This window comes from Coffea arabica, chromosome 6c (assembly GCF_036785885.1).
Source record: "Coffea arabica cultivar ET-39 chromosome 6c, Coffea Arabica ET-39 HiFi, whole genome shotgun sequence".
In the NCBI taxonomy this organism is placed as follows: domain Eukaryota; kingdom Viridiplantae; phylum Streptophyta; class Magnoliopsida; order Gentianales; family Rubiaceae; genus Coffea; species Coffea arabica.
The window spans coordinates 16,210,399-16,222,280 of NC_092320.1; the positions used below are offsets into that span (position 1 = coordinate 16,210,399).

General features: G+C 31.5%; 1 protein-coding gene and 1 long non-coding RNA gene across 2 annotated transcripts; one reads left to right on the top strand and one right to left on the bottom strand.

The window, feature by feature from the left end:
• Window positions 1-2,557: 2,557 nt before the first annotated feature.
• LOC113692477 (uncharacterized) lies at window positions 2,558-6,121 on the bottom strand. The gene is made up of 2 exons (XR_003448956.2): window positions 5,379-6,121; window positions 2,558-3,001 (listed from the first exon to the last, which is right to left on the bottom strand). It is a non-coding gene; the product is annotated as an uncharacterized lncRNA (long non-coding RNA).
• A 909-nt stretch (window positions 6,122-7,030) lies between these two features.
• LOC113693026 (uncharacterized) lies at window positions 7,031-9,602 on the top strand. The gene is made up of 3 exons (XM_027211615.1): window positions 7,031-7,081; window positions 8,610-8,922; window positions 9,043-9,602. The coding sequence occupies exons 1-3, from the start codon at window positions 7,031-7,033 to the stop codon at window positions 9,600-9,602; spliced, it is 924 nt and encodes a 307-aa protein (XP_027067416.1).
• The last annotated feature ends 2,280 nt before the right edge of the window (window positions 9,603-11,882 follow it).

Sequence of the window (11,882 nt, forward strand, 5' to 3'; positions counted from 1 at the left end):
AGTTTAGCCACAATATATGGTCTAGTCAAGAAGAATTGTTTTCCTTTTTTCCTTTTACCTTTTTCTATTATCTTTTCCCTTTTTTGTCAATGGCTTTTCTTTTGAAAAATTATGAAGGTTATTATAGTTATTGTCTATCATCAAGGGAGGTAAGTGTAATATTGAAAATCTCAAAGGACCTCTATGAAATTTTCAGAAACCTCAGGAGAGGTTTTTGAAATTATCCCTAAAAACAAAAACAAATAGTACGAAAATTCACATAATCCAAACCCTTTACATAGTGCCAATTGCAAAAATTGGCAAGGATAGTAGCATCTTTTAGTAATTAGCAAGGATAGTTGCATCTTTTAGTAATTAAATAGTACGAATCAATCAAAAGTACGCAAAAGATTTTCGGAATATTAGGCAAAAGAGTTTAGAATAGGGATAATTTCAGAAATCTCTCATAAAGTTTCTAACAATTTTACTAGCCTCTCCTGAAGTTTGCAAAATTAAACAAACCTCCCATGAGATTAAGGTTTTGATAACAAAATTAGTCCAATTAGAAAAAGTAACATTAAAAAGTACTTTAAGAAGAGAGATGAAATTTTTATTCCATAAATACCTCTTATGCATGTATATAAGTTATATTAGTAAAAGGATAAAAATAATTAATACACATATTTCATCACTCAAAAAGTTCACATCTAATAAATTAGACAATACAAATAAGCAACAAAACTACAATAATGATCACAAGATTCAACAAAATAGACTAATCATCTCTTTTGGAATGATATTTACTATGATTTTTGTGATTTTCAACCAATTTTTTTTTTAATTTTGCCTTTCTTTTCCCTCCATTCTCCTTTATTATTATCTAACGATGAAGTAATTAGAGTACTAATTAACAAAAATAACTGTTGAAAACTTTTTTAATGATGAACGATGACTTGTATTTATAAAATAATATCAATTAATATACCTAATAGAGGAATGAGGAAAAAGAAAGGCAAAATTTGAAATTTTTTTGTTCAAAATCACAAGAATTATAGCAAACATCATGCTAAAAGAGATAACTAGTTTGTTTTGCTGAATCTTGTGATCATTAATATAATATTGTTACTTATTTGTGTTATCTGATTATTAAATGTGAACTTTTTGAATGATGAAATGTGTGTATTAATTGTTTCTAACTTTTAATTATTTTTATTCTTTTACTAATAGAACTTATATACATGCATAAGGGATATTTATAGAATCAAAGTTTCATCTCTCTTTTTAAAGTATTTTTTTTAATGTTAATTTTTTTAATTGGACTAATTTGGTTATTAAAACCTTAACCTCATGAGAGATTTGTGCAATTTTATAAATTTTAGAGGAGGCTAGTAAAATTGTTAGAAACCTTAGGGTAGGTTTCTGAAATTATCCCTTAAGAATAACAACTCAGCCTCTGACAAGTCTATTATTCCGAATCCATCGCGCGTTCACTGGAATATGACTGTTTCATTAATTATACGTTAAATGACATATTTCAGTCAAGTCCTCCCCCGATCCTGTTTCCTCTCAAGGACAGTAGGAAGAACTTGAAGAAAACGAAATACGACTTGCCACGTAGGTGGACAACCGATCAAACACTTGTCAGATGAGAAGTAAAAAACATCGTGACTCCATTTGAATTAATTATTTTTGGGGATGTTTTTAAAATATTTTACTGTAATAATATATGTGAAAAACTTTTATTGTAAATATTTTTAATGATATCTTTGGGATGAGTTAAAATTTTTATTTTCAAAAAAAAAAAGAGTTATGATAAATTTTTAAAATTGCATAAAATCTTACCACCACTCCTCCCCCCTCCCTCTTCCCCTCCTCTATTTTTGGTGGTGTTTTTTGAGATATTTTTGGAGATATATGAGATGTATTTTTGGGGTATTTTTATAATTTAAAATATGTTTGGGTGTTTTTTAAAAAATTTACACCACTCATCACCACCACGGCCTCCCTCCCTCTTCCTTCCTCTCTCTCCTCCTCCTCCCTCCCCCCTTTATCTTTCATCCCCTTCCCCCTACATTCTCCCCTCCTTCCTCCCTCCTTCTCCCTCTCTTTCTCCTTCTTCCCTACCTCTCCTCCCCTCCCCCTAGGCCCACCTGGAGATTGCCGACCCAACCTTCCTCCAAATCTGGTTGCAACCAGAAGGTCACGATTACTGCGACCAAAAAGTTGCAGCTGGAGCTGTTGCTAGTTCTTAGGGGAGGAGAGAAGAGGAGAGGGAGGAGGAGGAGGAAGGAAAAGGAGGAGGAGGAGGAGGAGAGAAGGAAGGAGGGGAGAAAAAGTGAGGGGGTGGAGAGAGGAGGGAATGAGCAACAGTGGAGATAATAGTGATGGTGAACGGAGAAGGAGGAAATAGTAGATGGTGGTGGTGGGTGATGGTGATTAGAGGAAAAAGAAAAGATGATAAAATTTATTTATATTTTTTTAAAGTTGTATTTGAAATACAAGGACTGTTTTTTGGTGGTGTTTTTGAAGTGTGTTACGTAGATTTGTAAATGAAAAACAAGTATTTTGAAAACTCTCAAAATCCAAACGAAGTCCATATATTCCAGGGGTCTCCACTGACTCTCAAATACCTTGATGGGTTGTTTTTTTTTTGTTTTTTGTTTTGAGCAACGATAACATTTATCCTATTTTATAGAGAGAAGAGGTTAAAGAGACTGTAAAAGGGATTAACAGTTATATAGATGACTAAATTTAAAAAAATGCTAGTAGATATACAAAGATCTGACTAAATCAAAAAGTCCTTTAATTTTTTTTCATTTTGCAAAAAAGACTTGACCATTGAGCCAACTGGGTCAGCGGTTCCTTACGGACTGCCAAGAATTCTGAAATTTTCAAGAATGTACGAGGCCTATCAAGTTCACCAACCGAATCTGTGGCACATATCACTTCATCTATCCAGTCGATGAAGATTTAAAGGTTGACATCTGGCAACCATCAGCTTCTGGACCAATCTTACATGTTTCTACATGAAAATTTTAAATCCAAAGGCAAATCAAATACTACTAATAGTAATAGTAGCAAACATCAACCACCATACAGTCCAACCAAATCACATTTTTCATGCTGAAAGTGAATGCACACACAAGTCAAGCTCACACGTAAACTATGACCATTAGGGGAGATATGATAAGGCTCTTGCGTTTGGATCAAAGATGTTTGACAAAAGATTTGAAATTCTATTGAATCCTTATTTTTATTATTTAAGAGGTATTTAAATTTATAAATTATTAATTATTCTAGCATTTAAAATATATTTTAATAATATAATTGTATTACAAACTATCAAGAAATCCAAACAGTTACAACGATTTGAATAAATTTTAAATTATTTATCAAATTCCTCAATAAAAATGAAGCCTCGGAGAATTTGGAAGAATTAGTCCCGAAAGACAATAATCCAAATACTAATTAGGATTTTCTGCTACTGCTCTGCTCATAGGATAGTTAATTTGGTGAACCTAATAGCGTAATGTTTCTGCAACTGAATTAGGCAGAAGCAGCTAAGGTTGCCCCCCGAAAGTACCCCAACTGCCAATACCCTGCGCACACCAACCCCCCACCCAAAAAAAAAAAAAAAAGAATCTCCTACCTCCTCCACCCCTCATCACCAAAAACCAAAAAGAGAAATCTATTCTATTTGTACCCTTTTTTTTTTTGGCTGAAATATTTTATTGCCACGTGCAGGCATGTCAATGAGTAGGGTCTAAATTGGATCCCTTTGATTCAGATCCAAACCCATTTAATTTAGTTTGACCCAGACTCAAATCCATACCCTTTTGGATCTGAAAAAATAAGTTCATACCCAAATCATTATGGATTTGGATATCCAACGAGCATCTATGGATATTTTCTGAACATACTAAAGTAAAAATGTATTTAAAATATATAGAGTTCATAAATACTATAAATACCATCCAATTTTTGTTTTCAAATAATAAAATTAACAAGTTGAATGCAATATTGTGAATTCAAAGAAAAAATTATTATTGACTACTTCTATATATTTTCAAAGATTCAACTGCATCCACATTCAATATTTTATTTGTTTGCCTTTACCTTTTCTCCTTTTCTTGAAAAAGTTTGTATCAATTACAATGATAACTATGACTAGTTTTTAAAAAAGAAAACAACTATAACATATATAAATATTTAGTCTTATTAAAAAAATGTAATTTTGTACCTCTTTTTTTTATTTAAACTTCAATATTAGTAGATGTCTCGCAGTCCAGCACTAAAATAGTGAATAAGATAAAAGTCATTTGATTAAGAATCGATAGCAAATAAATAATAGAATAAAAAAATTTATAAACACTTACTCATTTTTTTTTATTCAATCCAATCATCAGTAATCACTAATGTTTCAATCCAATCCAATCATCAGTAATCACTAATGTTTCAACCATATCTAAAAGCAATTTGCCACGAGTCTCATCAATCATCCAACCACCAATACTAAATACAAATTCTAATGCCATAAAATCTTACTGTATTCGATCCAATAGCCATAAAATATTATATTATTTTATAAATTTACTAACATATATATATTATTTAATTAAATAAATATGAATCTGAATAAAATCTGGTATGAATCTGAATTTGAATATGAATTATAGAAAATCAAATCCTATCCAAACCCACGATACTCTCGCAAGGTTCGGGTCTGAGTAGGGTCTGAATTTAAGAAATTAAATCTAAATCCTATCCAAATATATTGGATCTGGATTAAATCTGGATAAAACCCGCCCATTGACATGCCTAGCCACATGATAGAAATCCAAGGGAACAATTTACAACCAAATTGTAGCTTCAAATTAGTACTAATGGGATGTCCCTAGGATGCAAATAGAAACAATTTTTGATGGTTTCTCATTGTAAACAAGAAACCTAAACATCAAAGCCATCTCAAATTCAATCACAAGAATACTGATGGCACATAGTGGTAATTCAACATCAAACATCTTAAAATTCTTCAACTTTAGTTCTTTGTTTATTCTGTTTTCTGTTTTGTTACTGACTGATTGAAGCCGATTTAACTCATCAATCTACATTAAAAAAAAAATAAGAAAAAATTATATCCACAAAATGGTCATCTACTCCAATATTGGCAGAAAATCTCCAAAAAGAATAATAATAAAAAAGAGAGATAAAGTCAACCCATCATCGGATTTACCAAAAATAATAAAAAGGAAATCATAAAAAGTGCATTTCTTTTTTCTTCGATCATGTACATTTCACCTCAAATTCACAGTGAAAAAGAGGTACAAAATGATATTATATCTGCTCATACAATCTCCAGTCTCCACAAGGAAAAAAAAGAAAAGGAGGTGATGATTGACCTGCTTTTGCCAGTATCGGTATTCAATCCAAAATCCCACTCATCCTGCGGTCAAATTACTCTTAACAAAGAAAATAAAGGGCCGGTTTGGATGTGTTGAATCTGGAAAAGGAAAAGCTGAACCTTTTTTACAATCTACATCCGGCGAGAGGCGGAATAGTTAGAGAGCAATCTGGAGACGGCAGTCCGGAGACGAGGGAAGACCCGATGAGTATAGGCGGTGGTTTGCCGGAGCAGGTTCTGCAACGACTCGACGAACAAGTTTAAGCTTCGGATCGGCGGGACGTAGAGTGTCAACGGCATCGCCGAGAAAGCCACCGCGAAAAACAGCTCAATCATTTCTTTTGTTTCACTGGAACAAGAATAACAGACGATGAAGATGCAAATTGCAGTAGCAGCGCTGAAGAACTGGATGGATGAATTTGTGAATCTTGACGGATTTTTTTTATAGCGGAGGGAAAGAATGGGGGGGGGGGGGGAGAAAAATGTTGGGGATGAGGGGCGTGAGACTTTTGAGTTGATCAGGAGACTTGACTTTGGAATGGTAGTTTACGTTTTTTATTAGGCGGTTGGGTGGGGTTTGAGGAGATTTGACCGGTCTAAAATATTGCGAGGGAGAGAACTCAGAAATTTCGAATAAAAAAGCAGCGGGGTTGGATTCACTTTAAAGTAACAAAGAGGCAATATTTTTAGTAGGTGAGAAAACGGGTCATCGTGAGGAAGCTAGAAAAGTTTTGGAAATGAATAAAGAGTAAGAAAAGATGACGAATCTTCTTGTCAAACAACTACTTTGTTCTTGTAGTTTCCGGATAATTGCACGAACCACCCTCAAGATAGTATGTCAATTAGCATTAGTTCGCCTTTTGATGATATATTTTTATTGGCAATTATGAATTATACATAGTATTTTTTTTGGGCTTTTTGATTGATAAAAATTAGAAGTTGTAATGATTATTTGATACGTAGTTTAGTATTATTATAAGCATTTCATTTTAACTCCTTCTCGAGCCGTGCATATATGAAAAAACGGGCAAGGGGCACAAACGGTTGCAGGTGCAATCATTTCTGTCGATTGTGTGCATTTTTTACTGTGCATAACTTTGATTGCACACGGTGTAATTTTCTTTATACACGATATAACTTTAGAACAAATTTTTATAGGTCCCACATACAACATGAAAATCAAATTACAAAATGTGATCTGAGCTGTACAAAATTTTTTGGCCAAATCATGGCATCAACTGCCAGCAACCGTTCCTGCCTCATTTCCATGAAAAAACATAATACTTGATACGTAGTAATGATTACTCCTTCTCAAGTAAAATGACTACTTGATACGTACTTTAGTATTGTCTTTTGCAATGATATTAGTAGGTTTTACTGAACTTGAGTGCGCGTACGTGCACTCTTAGATGGTAAGTTAATTATAATACGCATTAGAACGCGCCTCTAAAGAAGCTATTAGAAAAATTCAAACATTTCTGTATTAATTGATTTACAAGAGAAAATCAATTTATTTGATACCTAAACCTAAAGGCGGGTCACAAGAAGTGAGTTTAGTATTAATTTTTCCGTGCTACATGGTAAATTTTTTCTACTAAAGGTAAAGGGCTCTAATTCATAGGGGTAGCGGGTGGTGGTGGGGATAGGGTGATGGAGGCGGAGGTGGAGACGGTTAGTGCAGACGGCGACAGCAGAGGTGAAGTAAGGTAGGGGCAGTATTGGTAAAAGTGAAATAGTTAAGAAGGGTGGCGATAGGATAGGAAAATGGGTATGTATTTTTGAATAATTTGGGGTTTTTTTTTTAAATAAAACTTGGGATTTTTTAGTAAGTTCCTATAGTTAAAGTTGGAAAAAAAATTTTGTCTATTAAAAAAAATGCATAAAAAACAGGGGTGCCAAACGAATCAATAGTACGTAATATTTTAACGCATAAAATCTCTAACTTTCATAATTTCGTTGTTGACAATTGGCCACAAATTTAGGAGGACTTGTCTTTAGTAGTTTTGGTTTGTCCTTGAACTAAAAAACTATGGAACAAAATTGTTGATATAGGGATTATGGTGTCATCTTTTTCTTTCCCAAAAATCAAATTTTCGTATGAATTATTTTTCTATCCATATAGAGCTTTTTTTGCCATATAGAGTAACTTTGATAAAAATTGAGTTTTCATTCATGAAAAAATAGATTGCTACATCTTTTGTGTTCAAATAAATATAAAGGCATAACTTTGCTCATTTCTAGGTCTATAATTGTTGAACATGTTTAATTATTATCCTAAAGAATATCCCTTTTTTTTTTTTTGCATGGCTTGCAGTATTTGGTAGTAAACATTATCACATTAAAATAGTAAATTAATGCCCGAGAGAATTCAATAACATTTCTGAATAAACACATAAGGATATTACTAATATTTCTTTCTTGAATCATTCGTGCCCCACATAGCCATGTAGAACCCAAAATATTCCACCAAAAGTTTATATGAGATAAATTTCATAAAATCAATGTAAATAGGAAGGCAAATCACGCACATACTAGTGTGTGTTGGAGAAAGAGGAATAAATATCAATAATAATATATTAATTACACACTAAAAACAAGACTCTCAAATTTTACTCTTATCAACTCATACAATAATAAAACTCTATATTTATAAGTCACGTGACTTGGTAAACAAATCTTACAATAATAAGAAATTTTATAATCAAATATTATTATTAAATAATAAAACTACCATAACTTAACTCCAATAAAATTATTAAAATCCTAACTTGACTCCAATAAGATATTTTTGGCTTAAATACTAGTAAAAGTAAACGAGGATGTGTGATTTTAAGTTATTTTAGTAATAGATCTTTTGTTTTTGAAAGCATTGTAGTATATCTCATACTATCCACTTGGTCGTGAGTAGTTTGTAGTATATGTTATAGTCAATGATGGAGCCAAGGGGGGGCAGAGGGGGGCCATGGCCCCCCTAAGTTTTGAGAATTTTAATTCATAATATGTAAATATGTGTGTAAAATAAAATTGGCCCCCCCTAAATTTTTTCAATTTTAATTTATATTATGAGAGTTGATAAATAAATAAATAAATAAATATATATATATATATATATATATATATATATATATATATATATATATATATAGTCATCTTTGAATGGAATGGCTTGCAAGCTTTAATTTGCCATGAATGTCCATATGCCTATTACATTCATTGTTTGGCTCATAAGGTTCAACTTGCTTTAGTAGCAGTTTCTAGAGAAGTAGCTTCTGTTCACCAAATTTTCTCCAATTTAGTTTTCATTATCAACATTGTTACTGCATCTAACAAACGTAATGATGAATTAAAGGAGGCTCAAGCAATTGAAGTTGCTACTAAGATTGCTAATGGTGAGCTTGAAATTGGAATGGAGCTTAATCAAATTGGCACTTTAAAACGAGCTGGAGATACTCGTTGGGGTTCTCATTTGGATTATATTTCTAGTTTACTGAAAATGTTCAATGCTACTTGTGTGGGTTTAAGTAACATTGCAGTAGATGGAGGTTCATACTCTTAACGTGGAGATGGAAATTTTGCTTTGAGTCAGTTGTTATCCTTTAAGCTTGTTTTCACTTTGCATCTTATGAAAAATATTATGGAAATTACTCATCTTCTTTGTATAGCATTACAACATAAATCTCAAGATATTTTGAATGCACTGCATATTGTCTCAAGCACAACAAAGCTACTGAAGAATTTTCGAGATTTGGGATGGGATGATTTCTTTGTGTATGTTAAATTATTTTGTGAGCAACATCAAATTGATATCCCATGTATGAATGCTCAATATATTGCAAGACGTGGTAGATCTCGAAGTCATCATGATGAGATTAGTGTGGAGCATTATTATCGAGTGGATATATTTCTTGCAACAATTGATTATCAACTGCAAGAGTTACATAGCAGGTTTAATGATCATACCGTGGAATTGCTTATTTTGAGCACTGCTTTAGATCCTAGAAATGGATTTATGCTGTTCAAAATTGATGATATTTGTAAAATTGCAGAGAAGTTCTATCCGAATGATTTTATGGAGCAAGAACTAGAACGTCTAAGAATAGAACTTCAACATTTTGAACTCGACATTCCAAATCATCCTAAATTGCAAGAATTATCTGGTATTAATGAATTTGTATTAAGGCTTGGTGAAGACAAGAAAATCAGTGATATATCTTGTTATTGATAGATTGATTAGACATGTTCTTACTCTTCCTGTATCAACTGCAACTTCAGAGCGGGTATTTTCAATTATGAAAATAATCAAGACAAAACTCCAAAACAAGATGGAAGATAATTTCTTGAATGATTGTCTAACTGTGTATATAGAAAAGGAAGTTGCTGAAAATTTTAGCAGTGATTCAATCATAGATGAATTTAGTTCTATGAAAGAGCGTAGAACTCAATTTACTTATAAGAAAAGATGTTGAAATTTCAAAGTATGCTAACATAACTTTTATCTTTTTTTAATTAAAAATAGTTACATTTATATTACAAGGTTTTTTATATATATATATATATATATATATATATATATATATATATATATATATATATATATATATATTTATAGCATAGGTGACATATTGGAGAGCATCTTCTCATAATGTGTAAATTGGATGGTTTGTGATGTTATAAGATATTTAATCAAAGGTTATCTTTTTTATTAATTTTTGTTATGACTGTACCGTATATTTATGAATAGACATACCTTTATAATTAAATTTAATATTTGATATTTTTAGATGTCATATATTTAAATAAAAGGAAATTATTTTGAACACAATATATTAAGATAATTTTATTAGGAAAAAATTTTGGCCCCCCCAAAAAAAAAATCCTGACTCCGTCACTGGTTATAGTAGTATATTTGATCGAACAACATAAAGTTTTCTAAAGACGATGACTTTTTATGTCAAAAATTCCGTTTGAATTGTTATTTTTAGGAGTTTTTGTAGAAAAATATAATATAGCAATTTGATGTATGTAAAGATAAAACTATGATCGAGAAATGTGTTCATTGAAATTATAATTTTTTTTTTTGCGAAAAACCAAAATCTAAAATATACTGTAACGATCTGACCTTTCCTTTTTTTTTTTTCACCAAACAATCAAATAGTCAATTTTTTTTTACTATCATGTCGAAGCCTGTAAAATATTGCAGTTTCTCTAATCAGCTATACGTGTTTGCAGGAGGTTGAAAATAAACATCAATCTACAAGTCATTTTTGAAGTTCTTTAATGTTTGGGGGTCCATAAATTGTTTTGATAAGCGATAATTTATTAGAAAATGAGACCATTAAATAGGACAGTCATCGTTTAACAAATGCGTAGCCCCTAACAACTAATAAGAAGATGGAAGGGAATAAGACTATCCTGACAGTGACTTGGGCAATTTTTATTTATTTTTTGCATTGCATTTTCATAACTTGCATTTCTTCATCAAATGCAATAATTAGTAATATGCATGTCGTGAGTTATATTTTGTGTACCACAGATTAATAACACAAACAAAATCGAAAAAAGAAAAAAAAACAAAAAGATAAAGGAAGTGTTCTTGCACCCAAACCGTCTCCATGACTTGAAAAATTAATAAATAATAAGGACTGGGCTTTAAGTACGACAGATTGTGACACAGTTGGGCTGTCCAAGTTAATGTCGTCTTTAGGATTTATTCTCAATCCAACTGCCAGTACTTTTGTCCCAAACATGACAAAATCGATCTGCAATACTTTTTTTTTTTTTTTTGGGTTTGAGGAGATTTTGGAAGCCTATTAACAACTGCCTCTGTGAGTTGTTCACCATTTATTTAGTTAATATATTTTCTTTACTTTGCTAGATTATATTTTCTTGAGAATTCTATTCATAGGAACAAAGCAATTAGGAAAAAAAAAGAAAAAGAAAAAGGAGAGAAATAATAGAGAAAATACGAAAACAAGCGAATATCAGCCCAAATTGGATGCAGAAGAAGAACCGGCCCGCCATCTGGCCCAAGGCTCTTACAGGAGGACAGGACAAGAGGGGCATGAATCTTGATCCAGCAATTTGAAAAATATGATAATTCGATCGAGTCCGATCTGAATTAGTGGATATTCGATCTGTCGAATCATAAGCAGATCGGATCATATCCGAATCAAGAAGTTATGATGATCGGATTCGGATCTCATTTTTTGTGATCTGCGAATATCCAATCTGCATAGTATTTTTTTAAAAAGAATTTTTAATACATTAAATTCACTAATTTATAATAGTTTTATCTTTTGTTTCTTATTTTTATATCTATGTCCTTTTTCAAAATAGGCTTTTTTTTTTCCATATGGCATTAAGTTTTTAAACATATAGTCATATAAATTGTGGATAAAAAAAATTGTAGATGAAATATTGACTGTTATTTGTTTGAATCAAAATAAGAAAAAGTATACAGAAGTTACATTACATTGCAATAGAAAAAAAAAGATTAATTTTT

Coding starts and splice junctions, on each gene's coding strand:
- LOC113693026 (XM_027211615.1), top strand. CDS start 7,031: ATGGAGGCGGAGGTGGAGACGGTTAGTGCAGACGGCGACAGCAGAGGT. Junction 7,082..8,609: donor ACGGCGACAGCAGAGGTGAA/GTAAGGTAGGGG, acceptor TTGGCTCATAAG/GTTCAACTTGCTTTAGTAGC. Junction 8,923..9,042: donor TAACATTGCAGTAGATGGAG/GTTCATACTCTT, acceptor TTCTTTGTATAG/CATTACAACATAAATCTCAA.